The 23,751-nt window shown below is 34.7% G+C and overlaps 1 protein-coding gene across 1 annotated transcript in view; it reads left to right on the top strand.

The window, feature by feature from the left end:
• The first annotated feature begins 720 nt into the window (after positions 1-720).
• Positions 721-23,751, top strand: part of LOC150088141 (uncharacterized) — a 28,873-nt gene continuing 5,842 nt past the window's right edge. The window contains exons 1-7 of the mRNA XM_090370042.1: positions 721-846; positions 2,599-2,811; positions 6,298-6,422; positions 13,488-13,743; positions 16,299-16,352; positions 16,512-16,639; positions 20,540-20,604. Coding sequence (XP_090226168.1) covers positions 777-846; positions 2,599-2,811; positions 6,298-6,422; positions 13,488-13,743; positions 16,299-16,352; positions 16,512-16,639; positions 20,540-20,604 — 911 coding nt within the window. The 5' untranslated portion in view covers positions 721-776. The remainder of the gene's footprint in view (positions 847-2,598; positions 2,812-6,297; positions 6,423-13,487; positions 13,744-16,298; positions 16,353-16,511; positions 16,640-20,539; positions 20,605-23,751) is intronic.

Raw genomic sequence — 23,751 nt, 5'->3', positions numbered from 1 at the left:
CTTAAAATTATGAGCGATATAAAATGAAATAAATAGGTAAAAAATATCGAAATGATCGACAAGTAGTAAACAATTATAACTGAAGTTTCTTTCATAAGAATTTATCTATTACTCAGTGTGTTATTGAGTTTGGATAAATTCTAAATGCATAGCAGTTTCATCTTAGAAAACCTATAAAACTTCTCGCTGAAGAAGTTGGGGGGGGGGGGAAGTTAACGTCTTCCCAGGTTTTTATATCTTGAATGATATTTCCTACACTCTTTATCTGAAATTGATCTTATCAGTTCTGTGGTGTGTGCTTCTGTCTCTGCCTTTTAATCAATGTCTCTTATGACATTATATTACTGATGGACAGTTATACTTTGAAAAAATTTCAAATGCTGGAGCGGTAAATTCATCTTTATCAAATCATGCAATAACTTTTAAAACCGGCACGTACCTCATTCTCTGAATCATGTATTACGATAGTTTGAGGCATATTACATTTCGTATTCTATATATAAAAGAAAATAAGCCTTTTCCTTTAGTGGAGGCGGATCCTGCAAATGAAGTCCCGCCCCATTCAGGGTGGCGTGAACAGCCTAATCGTGTACATCTAAATTTCTTCAGTTCTACGCCTATGGCATACAAGCTAAGGGGACATCGTGTACGAATGCCTTAGGCTTATAAGGGGGGTTTCTTTAACGTCAGCGCTCCCTCTGAGTCACTTCTTACGATTCCCGAGCACCTGATAACTCGTAAGAAATAAAGACAAGTAAATATTTGTGTTCGTAAAAATGGTAACTAACTCTAAATGGCTTGTAATCATTTTGATTTCATTTATTTTTTGGTACACTCCGGTTTCAAGTAAGTGAATATTGGCACCGTCACTTTTTATTTTAGAATATAATTATATATTCTTAATTATTTTGTTCATAAAAAGTTCTTTAAATGATACTCGAATTACAATGTGGATCCCTATAAATATCACTTATTTATGAATTATAGTTAATATTAAGCAAATAATTTTTATGGAAATAGTATGAGGCTAGTAGTGTTATGAAATAACATTATTACTGCTTCTATACTCATAAAATAATTCATAAGTGGTGTTAGCTGTCGTTCCAATGAAATTTTGTACTACAGAGCATAGGAAATTATCACCATCATTCCTGGTTTTACATTTCGTAGTCCAAATGTAGTAAAAAAAAAAAACAGTAGTTTTCTTCCTGTCGCAATATAGGCTTATATTAAATGTATTACTACAAGGTTGAACACAGGAAATTTCTCAACCGATTTATTCAAAAAATAAAAGCTAAGAATGGTCAGACCAAAAGCTATGAATGGTTAGACCAACTGTGAGATCGATAAGCAGCAGAGTGGCCAAACACGAGAGGACAGTAGGACACACGTTTGAGTGGACCGTAGTTCATGCCTTCGTGATTTGCCAAATACAGTTAACGCCTGTACAAACTGCATCGTCGGGACCATTAATTGACAAAACAGTACATGATTTTTATGTTTGTCGATTTTCAAAATATTTTGATTTTAAAAATACTTTAAAGACTGAATAGTTTGAATATTCGCATGCAAAATAGTTTCTAGTAACATAAATACATTATTTGAGAATTTAAAAAATCTTTATATATGTTTTGCTTGACAGTTTCATGGAAGGAATATAATTTTTCCTTATTTTTATTTGTTGATTTTAATTAATTATTTTTAAAAAAAATGCGAAGAAATTAAAAAAAAAAATACTTCCTACACAACAGATCTCTTATTGGTGGTTTATTTGCAGATGCAAATACAAATAAACAAAACATTCAGCTGAAGGTGAACATATAATAAAATAATACAATGAAATTAGCGTGTTCTTTAGTAGTAATACGAAACATTATAAAATATAATAGTATGCAAAGATCTGGTTACGTAAATACTTTTGTATTTGTTTTATTTTTTAACCTAGCCAATTACTTTTGTTCATGGGATAAAAATTTCTTTTATGATTAAATTGTTTCTATATAAAAGTACATATTGAATATAATTATTGCATGAATTTCATTGTACGTATAAAATACGATACAACTTATCCACTACGCGTGTCGCTTGGCGTTAATGTCAAAATACATACAAAAAACTTCTGTTTGACAGATTTTTCATCAAAATTGGTGGTTGCTAATTGATTACGGAAATTTAGCTACAATATACTGCCATATAGCTCTTCTACAGTTTTCACTGTGCTCCAAATTGAGCATCCTCGTACAAACTTAAAAGAATAGTCCAGTATTATATTATATATAGAATCGACAACATGAAATTACCATATCAAAAACAAGCAGATATCCAGATAAATATAAGAACATAAATCATGAGAACCTTTGGTTCTCATACTTTATGTTCTCATCCACTTTGTTTGTCAAATTTGCCAGAATGAATTTTAATCTATTATTTTATAATTTTATATTTTTCAAAGAACTTCAGGTTTTCACAATTTATTTCGTATAGATTCTTTTGATTTTCAGTTTTGCATAAGAGAATGGTTGTTTGGTAAACTCTTTTTCTAAGATCCTCGAATTCTAGAGCTATTTTTTCATATAATGATATTTTTCTACTTCCTAGATTTTAGTCTAAACGATTTGAAGCATCATCCATCAAGAAATGAAGTTCCTGCTTTACAACTGCCTCATTACCGAGAAGAAAGCCTACTGATTCAGGATCATTTATCTTCAGAAGACATTAAAGGTCGAGAAGCAACTGTACTTCGTGACCATTCATTTCACCCGCATCATCTTTGTTGCTTAAGGAAGCCTAAACTGACAGCAGTTGGTTTTGGTATGTGTTTGGTTTCATAGTAGCATAATAAACTATTACTTATTGGTTAACGACTTAAAGCAAGTAAGTTTCCATATCATTAATTTTGTGACTGATTTAGAATTCTTCAATTCACTAAAGAAGTAGGTAACACAGAACTACCGGATATCTATGCCTGTTCTCAAAAACACTGCCTGCACTGTCTGGCTTGGTTTAATTACGCTTTTACCCAACACAATCAGTACACAGACACAATAAAACGTTAGTAATTTGGACTGATAGGGTTTCTGGTGGTACAAATTATAGAATTCAATGATGTGTAACTATTTTAAAATCGTAGTTCATAAAAACAACTAAAAATTTTAAATTCTTGTGTTGTATTAAAAACAAACTTGAAACAGAATATTCAGATGAATGGACGTATGACTTATACGAAACATAAGATATTTTTAAACAGTTAATTCTGATTAATATAGTAAGTGTTAATAATAATATATTTAATCACAATCGGTTTCTCCTCAGTCTTTTCGAAAAATATATTTCGAATTCATTGTCAGAATTAGCAAATTTAATGGTAGTATGTGGCTTCGTGTAATTTAATTTTTACTTCTTGTGTTCCTTCTTCTTCATTTCCGCTTCATCTGTAGATTTTCCCTTAACTACTGTTGCTGTTTCTTCTTCCGTTTCCATATGATATACACTGCCCTACCATTAATATCCGGACACCCCCCCCCTCCATGGATGGGGAAACAGGTCCTATGCATGCAACACGTCACAGAAACTGCTATAAATATGCACACTGGGCTTCGAACAGACAATTGCAAAAGTGGCATGCAAGGTGACACGTTCAACAGAATTGGTCACTTCAACAAATGCTAGACGCCGATTAACATGGTGTAAGGAGCGCGAATCGAAGTTCACACTCTACCAGTCTGATAGCACTTCCTGGGTGTGGCGAATGCCAGGGGAACAGTTCCTTCCTTGTATCTTCCCAACAATGAAGTTTGGTGGAGGCAGGGTCATGGTATGGGGCTCCTTTCATGGTTTGGCTTGGGCCCATTAGTCATTATCTACAAAACCATGAATGCTGTGCAATACCAGGAAATCATAGACAATTATGCACTTCCAACATTATGGCAATACTTCGGGGAAGGCCCATACCAGTATCAGCAAGACAAGGCGCCATGCCATACTGCTCGGGTCGTAACAGAGTAGTTTGAGCACATAGGTGTGGAAAAGTTGGAGTGGCTAGCCCAGAGTGCTGATCTGAAACCTATCGAGCATCTTTGGGATGCATTGGATCGTCGGGTACGTGCACGTCGAGATTGCTCAAAGCACAAGGCCGAACTGGTGGCTGCGTTAAAGGCCGAGTGGAGGAACATATTACCTGCCATTTATAAAAAGCTGGTTGAGAGAATGCCGCGAAGATTGAAGGCCGTTTGAAGGCGTATGAAGGCAAAATGTTTCAGCAAAAAATATTAAATGACACAATAACATCTTTTTTTTTTTAATCTAAAACCTTTACTTTATTTCGACTAGCAGCCAAGCTGTAAACAACGCTTTTTATGTTATAATTTTTAATATTGGCCGCTGTCCTTTTTCTTCTTGTGTCCTGTTCACTCTCGGAGCCTTCAAAGAAACCCTTCAGTGTTTTACTTCGATACAAACGCTTACACGTGAGTTTCCCCCTCATACGTAGACTGTATGAGGTTGTGTTATTGGAAGGGAAGGAAAGGCGCTTGATATTGCCATCATTGCTTGATAAAAGCAGATGTGCAGGTGCAATGTCTAACAATAACATAGTTTAACTATTTTCTCTGTATTTATTTTTTTCCCTTTTGAATGTTTTACTTCTTTTGCAAAGCAAATGCCGAACTATGCTGGAAAAAAAAAGTTTGCAATTGTATCATTAAATTCTTGTTTAGGAAAAATTACTTTTGTGCATATATAAAAACGGCATTCTGAATTATAGAGAATCTGGATTAGCGAGGCTTTACTGTAATAAAAGCTGTACACGAAAGTATTGCATTTTTTAACTTAAGACTTTTTATTACAGTTTGGAGAAATAAGTGAACTTTGAGAAATATTTTTTGACAGACAAGAAAAATTTGTATAATTTCAAATTGCGAATTCACTGAATACAATGGAAGCAGCAGCAGCCCTTATATAAAAACGAGTGGTAACTTTTTACAATGTGTTTCAAAGGAATGTGCAAAAAATTCTGGGGCGCATTCTAGGTTCCAAAATATGTTCGGTTACGTGCTGTTTGCAATATGGTTGTAGCAATTTGAATGGTAAAATAATAATAATAAAAATAATAAAAATGAATAAGCAGATGGGTACCTAGTACGAATACACATTTCACTGGCACGTCTAGGTTTAATCTCATTTATATTTTATTATGTTATTATATTTTACAGTTCAGGACTCCACAGCCATTTTTTTTAAATTCAAGAATCCATAACCCTGTAACTGTTCAGAATCAGGCGCATGTTGATATGACTTGTTTCTCTTGTTTTGAACCTCAGAATACGTTTTAGATTTCTTTTCCACGTACTTCTGAAATGATGAGAATGATGAGAATGAGTAATTTTTATCTCTCATTTTCATTAAATATATTTGAACAGGATAGAATGTCTAATTTGGGAATAGAAAGTCTGAGGGAGAAAATGATTACATGACGTTTGCGATGGACACTTGGACAGATTACCAAGACACTTGGACAGATTACACTTGGACAGATTACCAAGAAGAATATTTGAGATGAAAATGGACAAGGAGGCTGAGAGGCAGGAAGAGGTGGAGAGATCAGATTAGAGAAGATGTGGAAACAAAGGGAACTGAGTGGGAGAGAATGATAGAAGGCAAGATCTGGGAAGACAGAAAAAGATGGAAGGCTTTGACTCACCTGGTCCAGCTTTAGGTTGGAACAGTGATGAAGATAAAGAATGTCTAATGCATAAATTTCTCTTTAAAAAATAATGCATAAACTTCTTTCTAAAGAATAATGCAAAAACTTCTTTCGGAAGAAGTTTATGCCTTAGACAAAGAAACAGTTAGTTTTACATCTGATTGGATTTTATTCATCAGGTGGGAACAAAAACACAAAAGAATTTCAATTCAGAAATTTCGCAATAAATTATTATTTTATTCCGACTGTATGTATGTGGCGGAAAGCTAAGACTATTCAGTTCATCTTCAGTTAAAACAAATTCATTCATTCAAAAATCAGGAAAAGGTATTCTGAGGTTTAAAACTAATTTAAAGTTTATATAATCGAATTTTAGGACGAGAGCGACAGTACATTGTGGATTTGCTGAATTTTATTCTAATTTCTTGTGAAATGCCTCGTTATCCGTGCCCTAATGACTAAGAGAATGAAAAACGCGCGCTATGAGGTTTATATTTAATGTTTGGCCTATCTTTAGTATTTATTGTATTTTATAAACTCCATCTTTATAAGCATCACTTATTTTATTTATTTTTTGTTCATTACTACTTTTCCAGATTTAACAGGAAATTACAAATATGTCGATATCGGTCACTGTCGGCGTGTGTGTAACCACCATTTACGTAGACGTCATCGGCATGATCACAATTCGAATACTGAACTCGACGAAACATCAAACACAGTAAGCACCTTACTAATAATGCACTAATAATTCTAAGGTGCAAAATTTAGTTTTCAGGTGATACTGATTGTCTAAAATCATGATAATTTCTTTCTAATATAATAATAATAATATTAATAATAATTCTTTCTAATGTAATAATAATTATAATGATTTATTAATATTTGAAGAAATTATTATAATTATTATGTTTTTGTTATGTTTTAATGATTTTATCTCAGGCAATGACTTGTGACCGTTGCAAGCAGTTTGTTTAATTTTAAAAAGTTGTTTTTTTTTTCAGTACTAAAGTGTATTATTATTATTATTTGTTGCTCTCTTTTATGATTTCTTCCTGATTGGGGGATTCCACCCCGTGACGGGTATTGCTACCAGGTACACGGGGATGGTTGTTATGTCTGGTGTTACGGTTGGTTGAGGAACTCTCTGACTATGCTACAGGTGTTCAGGATTGCGACTTTCTGGAGTTCCTTGTAGATGTTCCCTGGGAGACCTATTGCCGCTAGGCTGTTATGCAGTATCTTTGGCACCATACCGGTAGTTGACACGATAATCGGGATGGTCGTTACTTGTTGCATATGCCAAATCTCTTTGATCTCCTGTCTTAGGTTCGTGTACTTTCGGATTTTCTCCTCATTGGTTTTCTGGAGATTGGCACTGTTGGACACCGCTATATCAATCAGATAGGTAGCCTTTTCCTTCTTGTCGACAAGGGTTATATCTGGTCTGTTGTGCAGGATTGTCTTGTCCGTTATTATGGCGCAGTCCCAGTACAGCTTGTGGGTTGGGGTCTCTAGTACTACCTGTGGTTCGTGCTTGTAATACGGTACACTTTCTTTGATCAACTAGTATTTTCTTGCTTTTTAGCTTCTGATGTATTATCCTGGCTGCCTGGTTGTGTCTACGAGTGTACTCAGTCTGGGTGAACACCGTGCATCCCGCGGTGATGCGTTGGATCGTTTCTGAGACTAGGTGGCATCTTTGACATGCGTAATCTGACACTGCCAGCTCTTTGGCAATGTATTTTATATAGTTTCTGTTGTTGATTACCTAGTGTTGGATGGTGAGCATGAATCCTTCAGTCTCGAGGAAGAGTGTCCCGCTCGTGAGCCATGCATTGGAAGCCATTTTATATATGTGATCTTGATGGAGGTCATTGTAGTGTCTGCCTTGGACCGTCTTCTTTGCCCACCTTTTTTAGCATATTTTGTGCCGTCTGGCCCGCAGGGGACTCCTCGCTTAGGTTGAATGGAATGTGCCGCTTGTCTATCTTCCTTATGGCTTGGTAGAATGCTGCTGTATTTTTCTGGAAGTAATCCTTCAGGTTAGCTATCGCTGTTTTCTGTTGCTCTGTGAGGCCTATCAGGCCTATTTCTCCCTCTTTCCGAGCTATTGTCAGCCTCTCCACGGCTGACTTCGGGTGTTGTTGGCGGCTCTTGATCATCATTGTCCTTATCTTTCTCATGATATCCTCCAGCTCGGTGTTAGTCCAATCTATGATCTCGAAGGAGTACGTTAATACTGGGACTGTTTATGACTTTAACTGTGTTTCCTCCGTTCAGCTTTGCTTTCAGCAGGCTTTCTCTGGTGGTATTTTTCGGTGAGGTAGGCCTTGATTTCCTTTTGCTGTAACTGCTAAGCCTGCATCATCCCCAGGATTTGTAGGGCTTTCCCTCTGTCGTCGCTTTGATGTCCTTACCAGTCTGCAACTGGTAGTTCTGGCCAACTAATTGCCCCTGATGCAACCCGTGGATCTGGCATTTGTCTAGACCAAATTCCATCCTGATATCATTGCTGAATTCTTCGATGATCCGGAGTAGTTGCTGGAGTTACTTCTCGGTTCCTGAGTAGAGCTTGACATCATCCATGTACACCAGGTGGGTGAGGGTGTACAGACTAATAATAATAATAATAATAATAATAATAATAATAATAATAATAATATTGCTTATAAGAAGGGCAAAACATCGAAGTCACAGAACTCTCATTGTAAAAATTAAACAACTGTAAAATGAATGAATACGCCGATCCACTTAAAAAAAGGTAGCTAAAGAAATTTGCTTTTTACTGTTATTTATTTAAGAATATAGTTCTTATTTAATCACTGTTTCACTTAAAGAATACAAACTTCTTTAAGTGAAACAGTGATTAACTTAAAGAATACAAACTTCTTATTTGTGAAAATTAGTAACAAAACAAAACCAAACAGTTATAACTCATTAAAATTCTTCCATGCTATTGTGTTACCATGTAAAAACAAGAATTAAAAACGGCTTAAAGAATCAAATATAGAGTTTCATATAAGAATCCGATGGACGTCCGAAAAACACCCTCGCGTGTAGCATTGTGGATATAAACGTCATTCTTCCCAAGCTGAGCGGAAAGGCCTAGGTCCAAATCCCATCAATGAAGTGAGCAATATTTATAGGCTTTTTTCACAATGTGGTCCCTTTAGTGGCTTTCACGTGAGGGTGCATGGTTTCATTAGCCGGAACCTCGAGTTTTTCATCTGGCAAACAAGGAAATCGACTACAGAATATATGCAATTTACCAACGCCTCATAGATTTAGTTACTTCGCTTGACATCCGTAATCTAACTGAAAAAATATCTATTCATGAATGCAGGCAAGTAGGTCTACAGTGAATAAATTTTTAATAAAGGTTACCCACGTTGGCCGAGGTAATTTATTTGATACTTTTAAGATAATGTAAATGGATGGATGGCCAACTGATAATCCACAGAGGGATTTTGTATAACCCGTTCGCTTTTCCCATGAAACATTCAATAGTTTTTAAATGCATGATAAAAAAAAATAAAATAAAAAACTGAATCTATTCACTTTCTGTATGCAAAACATTTCAGGAAGAAAATGATGAAAAGAGTATGCAGAACTTGCTTTATACAATATCTCATTCTGGATTTGAGTAACTTTCAGGGGGCGCTTTTCGTACACCCCTGTTGGCAGTCTTCCATAATAGCAATATAAGATGGGAGACCTCATTTCAGGAGAAAGATGGAGCGAAACGCATGAAGTTGTTATTGGCATTAAAAAATATTTTTACAGAGAGAGAAAAAGAGATCTTAGTTTTGTAGGTCGCAAAATTTGAAGAACAGAAGTCTGTGTGGGAAACTGTTAGGAGTATTTAAAGCTTTTAATAAAGCAAATAAAAGGAACCCATGGTGAATTTCAAGACAAGACAGATATCAAATAGATCTGACTGCCTTGCATAATTTTTGTTATTAGTTATTAATAATAACAATTTGGTGTTAATATTAATAAAAATATGTTGTTATTATTAATAACAACTGAGAGTACGAACTTTTTACAATCTGATCTATTTCTTGCGATGTACAGGAAGAAATAATATTCTTCCAGTACAAGACATTCGAAAAGTTGATCTCCCTCATTTCCTGAATAGTGACAAATAAGCTCGCACATCTGATTGCAATTTTCGACCTATTCTATAAAGAATTCTATGGGGAAATTCTATTCTTCCATATTTTATTGTAAAGGAATTGGAAGGATGTGAAATGACAATTTGATTGAATGAGTTTTCGATTTTTACGCAGGGGCATACAGGAGAAACACATCTCCACATATCTCGCTGTCAGAATGAAAATTTTAACAGCAAGATATCGAGGGGGAATAGTATTTCCCTGATATGCCCGTGTATAAAAAGTCGGTAACTGTGACTCGCTTACATAAGTAAGTGCAGTAAGTAACTAAGTAAATTACTTACATAAGAGTGAATCACACTTACATCAGAGTATCAGTTACGTAAGTGAGTCGCAGTTCCCGACTTTTACACATCAGCATACATGGAGAAAACTATAATTCACCTCCATATATATGGAGGTGAATTATACGCAACACGTGGATTCTACACTTTTGTGCTGGTAACATCTACAAGTATATGCAATCATAAACATGTGACACTGTCTTATAGCGGTTTGTTTTATTACCAAGTTGATGGAGAGGGAGGAGGAGAAGCGCTTCTTGATAATAAGTCGCACACTGAGTATAACATAAGCAACACCAATGATGGCATGTTGCCATGGCAACCGATCACTATCATTATACAGTATTTGTCAGAGAAGTCGTGGTGATATCTTATTCTTTCCACAGGACGGGTTATTCCAATAGTTCAGGCAAGTTGGTGTAAGAGATTTCCATCTGGCCAACTGTGACTGAAGAATCCACCCAAAATGCCTGACATTAGGAATGAAAATGTGTTATGAGTAGAGATCCCATTAAAAGATTACTTAGAATAGATTGCAAAAGGTCCTGACGAGGTATACAATACACGAGCAGAATCATTTGATAGTGTGAATCAAGGGTGAGCAGCATGCGCAGATGTTCGGAATAGGCGTGGTTTTGATCACACGGTGAACTTGACCTTCGTGGAATCGTAACATCGTCAATCCAATAACTTTTAATGTTGTACGCTCAGATGACGAGTAGTTTCTGGTATTACGTTACATTCGAATTCTAATTCTAATTATGATTAGGTAGGTGCTTTTGAATGTCAAAAAAAGGTAATACAACATTTAAGATTTTTAGTTGTGTTTTCTGAGCAAATACTACTGAGGGCATTCACCACTACATAATGTGGTCAGAAGAAAGCACCACTGCAAGAACTTTCCAGTGTTATTCCAAAATAAAAAGTACTGTGGAATCTGAAAGTGCAAATGCAATAAAATATCCATTAGTGATTTTAAGGCTGCAGCAAGCATTCTTGAAATACTCATTGAAAGGTAAGCAGATGAAGAATTATTACCGTTTTGAAAAAAACAGAGGACAAGAGAAATGTTTTATTCCAAAGAAAGCATCAGTTGCTAACTACGAATTCCGCTGCTTTTCCTCCTGTTCTTATATGCAAACCATAGCGTAATGTGTTAAACCTTTTGTGTATTATGATTAAAGAGGCCTGTGCGCTCTGGATTCATTATTACTAATAGATTCTGCGGACACAGAGCGAAATGGAGACAGGATAAATATGACAAGTTTAATAAGTTTAGTTTGACTGAGGAAGGCTAACAAATTAACCGAAAGCTTTTGTATGTATTTAATTTAATATATGTTTTTTCCTATTATTAAACTTGTCATACTTTTGTGTAGTGTTTTTTACATGCAAATTAATTTGCATAATTTTGATCGACGTGTTCCTTATTGAATATTTTCCTTTGAAGCCCCACAATCAAATTTGATTACGAATATTATGTTTCTTATGTGTAGATTAATACTGTATTTAAAGATTAAATGCACAAGGCATAATTCCATATGAGTTTAAATTAACTATATAATATCGGTGTAGATACACCATATTTAACCCATAAAATTAAACTACATACGTAGTGTAAAGGCATCGTTTTAATTATATCTTGTATTGTGGCCAACTTCACAACGAGATACCAGGTATTGCACCACTTCGAATAAGTAGTGCAACACTTGGTAACTGTGACGTGATGTGAAACTATCACGGTGATTTTAGAAATCTAGGCATAAAAATTGCAAATTAAAATAGCATTTAAGTTCTTGGAGGTAAAAATCGTGTTGGCTAGTGTTACCTACCGATGAAAAGATAATAAGCCCTGAAATAGCTCATCTGGATAATAGCACTTACCTTTTGGTAGAAATACATAGCAGTATAAGCCTCTTCACAGAGAAGTGCTGTTTATTTTAGGTGCAGAAGTATGGCAATATTCTTTACTATATAAGAAGTACGGTTTGACCAATTCCCGATATGATACTTACATTTATACGAAATAAATATATAAATAAGAGTGCATTTTTGCTTATTATGTTTCAATGCTGCTCAATAAAGTGGCCTATTTTATTTTATTCAAAACACGCTGAACAAATATTTGTTCAGGAGTACGAGAAGAGTCGAGTAAGGGATAATGCGTTGCATGAATACGGTCACTGGCAACCCATTCACCCATCTCCAGGGCTGTTTTATATAAAAAACCTAAATATCACTCCCTGGAGAGTTCACATAGCATCCACCAACATTCTTCTTCTTTCTCAGATGCTTGCCAGTGTGATTGATGACCACACTCTTCAAGGATTTATCTCTACTCCAAGTGCTGGACGCAGTAATGGCAACCCCTGCCTACCGTTACACTCTGTACTGTCCAGCCTCTCTGTCTAAAGAATTTCTTTCCAAACAACGTAACCTTTTTAATTCATTGGCAAAAGAGGTTGTGAAATACTCTGAAAGCAAGAAATACAGAGTGAAGGGCCTCTCTGAATCCCAAAACTTACTTCAACTATAGAACGGGAGCACCCCTGATAAACTCCTCGGATAAAGAGCATGGAACTAGATATAATGCTATAATTAAGAGGTAACAACCTGTAATAAGTGAAATGCAACATAAAATCATGTTGAACCAATAATTTTTGTAAGCTACTGTAAATAATTGCCTCCTGTAATATTGTCAATAATTACATTTTGTAAATATGGTAAATAATTGCATTTTTTAAAATATTATAAATAATTGTTATTCTTGCCTTTTTGCACATCCTTCGACTCTGGAAAAGGAGTGAAAGCAAACATTTGCTAAAATAATAATTGGATTTAATAATAATAATAATATTTAATAAACATCTCGACTTTTAACGTACGAGTCACTATCTGTATATGACATTCGTAACTGCCTTTAGAATAGAAATACAGTTTTTCTGTGATTTATTAAGTGGTTTAATGCACTTTATATACAAGTGCGATTAAAACTGCGTACAGTATATGGAATCAAATAAAAGGCAGACTGCCTTGCTGGAAGTTTTATCGACTATTTAATTAATTATATTGTATTAAACATATTTAAATAATGATCTGACATGTAAAATGTATCTAAATACATGTATTCATTTCCACTTTACAATAAAAAAGTTGTAGATTGGCCTCCAGATAAGTTAAAAGTAATGAAATTAAAATATCATACAAATAGAACAAGTAGTTTATTATATATTATAATTTTATTACTGATGGTGGTATTTTGTTATAAGATACTTTCCAAGTAAAAAAATGAATTCGGCCGCAGGATTATTTATTCGCTTTTAGAAAATACCGTGGGTCCCCAGTGAAAATGCAACTGCTTTCAGCTGTACCTTTGATCATGACTGTGAACCAGTTGGTATGAAGATTGAGCGTTATCACTTATTAAATGGGCCTGTCGATATAAAAGTTCTAGGGGACTGTCACTGTACTGAGAAACCAACTACTTGTCTCCGCCTTTCACAGAGAGTGATGTTTTTTGAATATACGCCGTATCAGGTTGAGATAGATGTTGGAAAATGTGGAGGCCCGTGCAATGGAGGTAAGTGCCTTACCAAGTCAAACAGTGATCTGTTTTTAGTGTTTCGTATAAGTAGGGCTCTCGAGGTTATCGTATTCCTTCTAATTGTAGTTACTTTTATATGTAATATAAGTTCATAATATAAACATAATCTTGATGAGTACTTTCAATAAATACTGTTTAATTTTAGTTACTTTGAATTGCACCAATATATAGATCCGTTATTGTTAATTCGATCTAAGTTCGTGTGCTTGGAAGCAATTACATTTTCAGATCTCTTAAAGTCTGCTATTTTATAAAGTCAGTATACAATATGCAATATAACAGTAATTTTAAAATGAACAGCTAATATGCGCCGTAATATATTCAGAAAGTGTGCAGATATCACTGATTAAGAATTAATTCAATTACTAGTTAATTAAATTAAGATAATAGACACTGTTATACTAAGTGAGAATTTAGTATAAGTTATTTATTGAAATGTTATCATACCTCGATATAAATTTAATACGGATTTATTGAATTTCGGTGTTTCATTGAACCTTTCAATCAGATCTTTAGGGGAAATAGTAAAAGAAACAAAATTTCAAAACTATATTAAGTAACTCAAAATATGAATGTTATTTTATATGTAAGAAAGCGGATGAATTCGATTACGGAAGTCATTTAGTTTATGGATGGATGTTTAACGTTACTGACTGAATAAAAATAATAAATACAAAAAAAAAATATTGATAAATATCTAAAGAAGAAAACTGATAGAGAGATGAAGGACTAATTTCTCAACCCTCTCACCACGAAACTATAGAAAACTGCAAGATGCAACAGGAAATGAAATCTACCTTTTTATTGTATCTTGCTATTTTCTAGATGTAGCAGGTAATAATTCAACACTTCCTTTTTTCCCAAAGAAAGGCTCTAAATATAACTACCTTCATAAGCTCATAAAATACTTTATAAACTGGCTGCTGCATCTATTTGCTGAAGGCATACGTGAAGCACAACGCATCGTAATAAAAATTGATGAAAGAACCATGAAGGACAGATTTTATCATCGGAATATTGCAAAAATTATGTTCTTTTGCACCCAAGATTAACAATGCATACTGGTAAATTAAATACCAGTACCGAGATGGAATTTCAAAGTCCTTTACGCAAATATGGTACAGTAGCCGAATGATGGTTTATCACGTTCCAACTAGCTCCACTGATCTCGAGAATCGTTAATAATAGTAGTATTTAAAATAATAATATATAACTAAATTAATATATTCCTATGATGTGTGGCAATAACGTTCCCGGACTGGTGCAATAAAAAAAAATGAAAGTGCTAAAAAATAGTTGATGGAATTCATTTATTAAACCAATCTAAAAGTTTCTGAAAACAGTCAGCGAAGACACCCAAAGAGATGATGTAACGTAACTTCCAAACTGAACATCAATTTGGCGGTTACATTTTTCTTTATGTTCTCAAAATTCAGAAATTTCTTTCCTTTGAGGACAGTTTTCACCTTTGGGAAAGAGGAAGGAGTCCGCTGGTGTTAGATAGGGAGAATAAAGTGATGGTTGATCTGTACAATGCTATGTTTCGTCAGAAATGTCTTTATAACAAGTGCGAATGGGCAGGGGCAATTGTCGTACAACAAATACCAGTTGCCTTTCTGTTTACATTGCTGCCTAACTCGGGAAACGCACTTCGATAGTCTTCGGAGCACCCGTACTTAGAACGCAGCATTGACTCTCTCCCCATCAGGTACAAATTCCTTGTGAATCACACCCTGTTTGTCGAAAAAACATGATCAGCATTGTCTTGATCCTGGACTTCTGTAAACAAAATTTTTTGGGCCTTGGTGATAATTTTGAAGTCCACTGCATGCTCTGTCGCTTCGTCTCCAGTGACAATACAGTCCAGGAAATTAGAACTGTCTTGACAAGTCTGGATGAAGTCTTCGCATATTTACACTCTTCATTCCTTCTGGTCATCTTGAGGTTGCGCGTCCCAAATTTTGCACAAACCTTCCTTTTCCCTAAATATTCATCCAGAATTTGACGAATCGTCTCTTATTGATATCCAACTCATCAATTATTATTCGGAGGGTCAAACGACGATCTCTTGCCACAATATTCCGAACCTTTGCAACTGTGTCCTCATTTAGAGAGGTTGATGGATGCCCACTTCTTCGCGAACATCCTCACGCCTCTTTGAACCGCTTATACCATTCAAACATACACTGGTACGACTTAGAGTTTCATCACCATAAACAACTTTTAATATTTCATACGTTTCTGTTTCAGATTTTCCCATTTTAAAGCAAAATTTGATATTCGTTCGTTGCCCCATTGTAAAGTCGTAACACGGAACGTCAACACTACTAACAAAACTCGTTGTTACTTGTAACTTGTCAGCCTACTGGACAATATCTGTACCTCCATCTCTTACAAGAAGTTTAAACTACATTATACCACTTCCGTTTATTTTTGAACTCATCGAATATGACAGGTCCGAGAACTGTATTGCCACACCTCGTAATCTTGATTAAACTTCGTGAAATTCATTGATACACCTCTACTTTTAGAGAGAAAGTGCCGTCCTCTTCGAAACAGAACTGTCAGCATTGATGGACCAAACGGTAAGAATTGAAATTTTCTTATTTGATATTATATTAATGTCATACACTGGTACGACTTAGAGTTTCATCACCATAAACAACTTTTAATATTTAAGCTCTCATAAACATATTTAAGCTCTAGTATGGTGTAATTTCCTAAAACTTTATTACTGTTAATAGGAGCGCGGTGCGTTGAGGTGATTGAAGAGTGTGCCTGTTCTCAGGATTGTTACAGAATGCACTCTAAAGAAATATATTATCAGGAAGTATGGAATGAAACTACCAATTCTACTGAAGATGATTTATTGGTAAGTTTTTATTTCGGTTTTAATATTTTACTTTGGACTTGTTAAATTCTTTAAAGTATTTAATGCAAAGATGTAGGTCTTCTCATTTTGTTTAATTTAATACAATTATATATCATTTAATTAATCTCAGAATCTCATTTTTTTCTGTTCTGGTGCATAAGGAGTTGTTTCTAATACTAAGTTCAAATTAACATCAAGAATTTTAAAAATTCGTAAAGCTTAAAATGAAACTGAGACAATTAAAATTTAGAGCTGTAACACTCATGCTTTACTTACCTGTTCTTTCATGATAAATACTTAGTTCTTTAAACCAAGTTCTTAATTTGTTATGTTAAAACAACAGTTTCAGCCTTCGGAACTAGCAAAGCAAACTTTTTCGCTTCGATTCAAGAGAACAGTTTACTTGCTGACTGCTCCGTAAATTTCCAAGAAGTCTGTAATGTTTGTTTGTTTGTTTTTCTAACTTGACAAATAATTTAGAACTGGGAGATTGGTTTATACTGAACCATGCATTTTTCAAATTATGATTCCCACTTCGCAAAAAGTTAAGCTCATTTTAAGTGTAATTAATATGACGATTATGCAAATGTACAGAATTATATAACCAACAACTATTCTTGGTTATATAATTCTGTTCGTATTATTTTAATAGGCAAAATATATTAAATGAAACCATTTTCTAGTTCTCTCTGTCTTTTGGCATTTGTGTGTTGTGTGTTTGTGTACGTATATGTGTATGAAATGGAAAATGATATAGTCGCTTAGGAATTCTGCTAATTGCTGTAGATATAATCTGTACTTACCTAGAAGAATTTGTAACTGAAATTTATTGCAGTGAGATTTTGTCCATGAGATGAATTTAATGATCTATACCTAGCTCTGCTGAAAGCGGTATCTTTAATCGGAAATTTTCAGTTCGGTCACGTTTCTAAAACAAAAAAAAAAAAGAACAAAAAAAAAACAAAACAAACAGATAGAAATGTATGATATTTATTGGTTATGCTATCGTTTCTTACAAAGTAAAGTCTTCAGATTAAGAAATAGAAATATTTGTATTATCAGTTCAAATTTTCATTTTAATGACGAAAAGATTTAGTTTTAAGAAAATATTACATGCCCTGCACATAACTTTAGTACTCCATTGATATTCATAATCTGAAGATCGATCCTAGAGCTGAATGCCTTATTGATGTCTCCTTGGGGTTAGAAATGACAACGAAGATTGGAAATGACACCTACTGTTCCTACTTGTTATATAGATCGCTTCTTTTTTTTCTTCATCGTCTTCTTATTTCACTATTCAGCCTTATATGAGATCATCCTACTGTGACGATGATATAACTCACTCCCACTGAATCAGAAAGAACTATACATTGACTACAATGCGCTACAAAGACCCCTCCAGACCACAGTTTACCGTGTCGGTTCGTTTATCTAACTTCACTACCTAATGCAGCTAAAGCCATGAGACATCAGAGTATTTCGTCCTTAAATTGCCTGTTTTTACGGTCGGTTTGTCTATTTTTCTGGATGAAATAAAAACCAATTTTACAAAGTGGGAAGTCATGATGCAAACTTCATACGAGACCGAATAATTCTGCCGAATTAGCCATTTTTAAAAGGTGAAAAGAAAATATGAAAAGCAATATAAAATTTCTTCCGTCACGATTAAGTACTAATCAGGTTCGGGCTAATAGAAAATATTTGTTTTGTTTTGTTTGTGCAGGTCGATTTGCATGTTGTACGAGTTAAAAACCTGGAATAGCTTAGGCGGAAACCCTGCTCGCTCCATCTCAGACTGGCTAACACACATATGAAAATTGGCAACCAGATCAAAACGGCCTCTTTTCGTACTATCGATTTCAAAATAGCCATTATTACGAAAACATCACAAACACACTTGGAGATTCAGGTGGAAAGCAACAGGGAGAATAGGGACAGGACCTGTATGTGACTCGCAGCGTTGTAAGCACACTGTGGAATCAATTCCAAAATACCCAGATTGTCTCTTGCAGAGTTATCCAAATCGATCTTGTGTCACCTTCACGCAAGACAACTATTTTCTTTCCAGAACTGGAAGGCGTCATAGAGACTTCATAGCATAGCAACTTTCTTTAGAATTTGCTGTATCGCTCCAGGCCGTCTATAGAAAACTTCACGAAATGCATCACTATGCATGACGACTATTGTTCTGTGTTCCCTTGATTCCTATACACAAAACAGTTCATCTGAATTGGTGCCAATAACATGACGGATGGACCTAGGAGCAGTGGCCATGGTATTTCTCACTGCCGAGATAAAGTCCTCAATCGGATTTTCGGCATACTTTTCTCAGGACAAAAGAAAGGGGAACAATTTGCGTCCTGCTAATCGCTGAAAGAGATATTTAATTGTGATTTAATTGTGTCATTGCTGTAATTGGTTTTTAGGAGCATCGGCAATTAAGGCCATATTCCTCCGTGCATTTTCTGTTTTGCTGGACGAAAAACCCGAGTTTCCGGTAGAAAAAAACCATGCTATCCTCGCCTGAGACCGACTAACTCAGCCACGTTGTTGAAAAAGGCTCATAAAAATTCCTCCCATCGGGTATTTTCCACCCGGTGTGAGGAGGAGTGCGATCCTACCAACTGTGCTATCCACAAGGGCTTTAATGGTGTCAGTTGAAATTGCTTTCAATGGCCGACTATATACATTTCTATGCATTCCAGCAAAAAAAGAACACAAGGATTAAGGATGAGATCCTTGATCCTTATGTTCTCCCTTTTGCAGAAGCAATTGATCTAGACTTTCTTTAAAGATGATAATGTATGTGAACACTGTTCACATACACTATCATCTTAAAAGAAAGTTCACTGAACACATAGCTCTTCTAGATAGCCACTAGCTTCAAGGAGAGTATAGTCTGTGCGGAATAACCAACCAGATTGCCAGATATACTCTAATAGAGCATGGCTGGAATGCTTTATTGGCACGGGCTCTGTAAGCAGGAAAGCTAACAGGCTAACCCACCTAGCGTAAACGCTGGACAGGAGTTAAAACTGAATAAAAAAAATAGATTAATAAAACAACAGTTACAGGCTCTTTCTCAAAATCCTCGTGAGTCCGAGTTAGCCCTTACGCAATGAGTGGGAATTAATATCTCTATCACTAATTAACAGTCTCGTTTTTCAATCGATGTCACACCTTATTATTATGGTATGCTTCTACAGATTACTGACATCTGGCGACCGCTCATTAAGTAATTTGTATAATTCTGTAATTTAAAACTGAATTTTTCCAGTCTTTGCGTTATTGGGACAATAAGAATGTGTCTGTAACGTTCTGTCATAATCCAATATATGTTTTTTAATTTCTTTCTTCTTTTGTGTTTGTTCATTTGCTTTTGAGCACTAATATATTGTAATTAACTTTCTTTAAGATAGAGAGCAGGACATTTCCTAGATGTTTTTTCATTATTCAGTTTTACTCTGTCTTATTCACCAGATTTTTATAAATCATAATGGCTGATTTTCATGATTTTCACAAACGCAGCTTTACTGTTTCTATAGGTAATGGCGAAAAGTGGGAGAAAGTTCAGATGGCAGAATAATTGAATTCAGATTGAATTCTGAATATTCAATACTTTACATTTTAATGTATATATATATATATATATATATATATATATAATATATAATTGGTTGTTGAATATGATATCTTTAGAAATAATGAAGGAATCCAAATTTTCATACGTCATTTGCTCAGAGTCATTTCGCTATAAAATTGAAATCCTGCTTTTCAGAAACTCTGGTATTAAAACTCTTAAAGATTTTTCAGATTATGCCGTATAAAGCAAATAATTTGTGTTTATCATTATCAAGCACTTTTTGAATGTTGAATTTAATTTTTTTTTCTTTGAAGGAAATAGATGTTGGAAGATGTGTTGGAACCTGTGAAAATACCGACCGACTTCACTGCGTTTTAAGGTAAAAATATACCTTTTGCAAAAAAGTATAATTTTGTTAGAAGATTGTATTATTTGCATATTCATCGGAGTAAGACTTCACTGCACATAATGCATTTCAATTAGCGTACAATTTAGTGTTGGGTGTGCTCACTCAGATGCGTTAAAAGTATAATACCTTTTTATGTTATCAAAAGAGGATTAGCATACCGTTACTTGCTTCATCTGCTAGTTTATGTATTTTTTAAATTTATACACCGGAAATTTAACCGTAATTTTACCAAAATTTTACCAAAGAACTGATAAGCCCAATGCTATTTTTTGAAGACAGAAGACAATATGAATACTGTGTATGTCTCATTGCCAATAAAATCTCTCTCTCACTTTGTACACATGCGTACAAATTAAAACTCTTAAAGATTTTTCTGAGTGAGCACACCCAACACTAAATTGTATGCTAATTGAAATGCATTATGTGCAGTGAAGTCTTACACCGATGAATTGTATGCTAATTGAAATAAAGCCTTTACGTTCATTTCCTATCATAAATAAATGAGATACATATTTGGGACATAATAATCATTGGCATTAAAGTCGTCAGGTGTATCTAATGAGGACATTTAACAAACAAAGAGAAAAAAATCTTGTTTTTCAAAAATTAAGTGTTGTCTGTATGCGCTTATGTTTCTATGCATAATATGTTGAGAATAAAAACATCATAATTAGAAATAATCCTTAATGAAAAGTTACAAAAGAACACTTATGTGACCCGGCAAGCAAGCGCATTTCTAATTAGGAAATACATATGTTACAGAAAGTAATGGAACTTGAATGGGGAATGCGTGCCATTTCTGTACAGCCTCTATTAGCCTCTATTGCATATACTAATATGCAAATATTAGTAATAATTGGCTTATTTTTAAATTAGAGATAATGTTTTTAACCGCACGTAACTTAAAATGGAGACTGTTTATTGCCTCTCCTTGAAGGACTACATTCCTTTCGCAAGGTTGCCATGACCTATAGCATGGATCAAATGCAACCACATTTTTTAATCTTTAAACGCATGTGTTGTGTTGCCGCAAAGATACCAGAGACAATCCGTTAATCATATGGCTCCACTGTCAAGGAGTAAACGATTGTTCACATCAAGAGTAGGAGGTGAGTCTGAATTCCATTCTGTTTTCCTCATCCTCTTCCTATGACGCCTGCGTGAACGACCTAGGTAAAAAACCGTGGCAGTGTCAAGAGTGTCCAAAACAACATTCCCACTATCGCTGCCAACCTCTTAAATCTCTCGTGATTCATAGAATTAATTTTGGGTTTTTCCCGTGGAATAGCACGAAATACTTTCATTTTTCTTTTGATCAGTTATTCAGAGTACTGATATTTATGATAGACGTGTACATGACTTGAAAGACAAACCTTACCTGTCTAGTTTTTCGTTTCGCGTATGCTTTTGTATCAGACAATAAGCTAATTAATCCACTATGAAAATAAATTAATAAAACAGTTGTTAAAATAAAGAAATATGCTCCAGAAATGATTTAATATGTAAAAATTGCGAGAAAATTCGTGTGCTCTTGACTGGTGATGTTTATTAAAGCATGAAAGCTGATAAAATTTATTTTTTTTAGTGAAAAACTGAATGAAGAGGAGACGTACACCTTGGTTTTTTTTTTGGAAATCCATGAACAATTTGTCACTTTCTGATTTTCATTTTTATACTTTTACATTTGTGAAAAACACATAGATACATAACATTTTCGAATAAACTCCATAAAACTGATATTGGTGGAATGAAATCCGTAACAGATTTCAGTTCGGTTCTTTCAACACACAGCAAGTAGTCATAAAACCCTTGAAAGAAATAATTCCCTTGAAAGAAAAAATCTAGGGTGGATCGCCATCACGACACTCACAAAAAACTATAGGGATAGAAAAAACTAATTATCGCACAACACTGTGACACCAGTATTGTACAATACTGATAACTTTGCAAATTATTAAGGAACAGCATATACAGTACGCTATGTTAAAAAACTCAACTGTTAAAACTTTAGTATCACTGTGGTGGTTTTCAAACAACTGGAAGGCTCTATAAATCTTCCGAATGATGGAGATAAGTGTTTCTTCTAATTATTTGAGTGCCTTAATCTCGTCGGTGAGGTAAAAATATAAGGGATTCAACATTGCCATGCCGAATTCAGCAGTGCTACACCGGCAGTTTCTAAACAGGCTCAACTGTTAAAACTTTTGATTTTTTTTACTTGTTGTGATCTATGAAACGAAAAGTTTTAAGCATATTTTAGTTGGCAACATACTAATCAAAGTAGCTGTTCCATAAGGAAAATGGTCATCGTTTCTCCTTATAAAGACAACAGGTCCTTTCACAGAAAGGATTGATGGTTTAGGGTTCAGTCACGTTACAACCCGAAAGGCCACATATTATGGGTGGTCGCCTCTTCTTCCAAATATTCTTCAGCGCTAAACCGCTTAATCTTACTGGGAAACAGCGCGCATAACTAATACTGTCTTTTACTTATACAGCGGATTACCTTCATGAAGACAATCTTGAGTTCAAAAGTTGGCATCTGTGTTTTTTTGATTTAATCTCTTTTTTATTTACTTGCTGTTCGGATATACATGACAGCACCAGTGAAAAGCGTTCTGTATTTTATCAGCGGAAAGGAGAATGAAAGAGCCTTACAAGTAACTAGTCAGTCAAGTAGTTAAGGTCGACGGCGAGCAACTTTTCCCTTTTAGTCTGTTCCGCTTACAATCAGCGTTACCTTCAGTACAATCTCCGTTGACGCCACACATCTTATGGATCATAAATTCTGATTTTTCTCTACCTCTCTCTCTCTCTCTCATATGGAGTGCGGAAAGCAACGAGGAGAGAGGATTCATGAAAAATATTTCTTTACTTCTATATAGGATGCAGTATAATTTTACAGCATCTTTTTACAGATGCTGTAAAATTATATTATCTAAAAGTGTAATTACTGTGCGCTGGAAAGTGCAGTAATTATAGGTCTGATTATTTCAACAAACAGTCGGTGAAATAACAACTTGAAAATTTGCGCCACCTGACGATTTCAACTGGTAGTACAAAAAAAAAAATAATAATAATAAAATAAAATAAAAAAAATACATTTAAAAAAAATTG

The sequence above is a fragment of the Mastigoproctus giganteus genome, chromosome 3 (genome assembly GCF_048544385.1).
Source record: "Mastigoproctus giganteus isolate SK-2022 chromosome 3, ASM4854438v1, whole genome shotgun sequence".
Classification (NCBI taxonomy): Eukaryota; Metazoa; Arthropoda; class Arachnida; order Uropygi; family Thelyphonidae; genus Mastigoproctus; species Mastigoproctus giganteus.
This window is presented reverse-complemented; position numbering and strand designations above follow the sequence as displayed.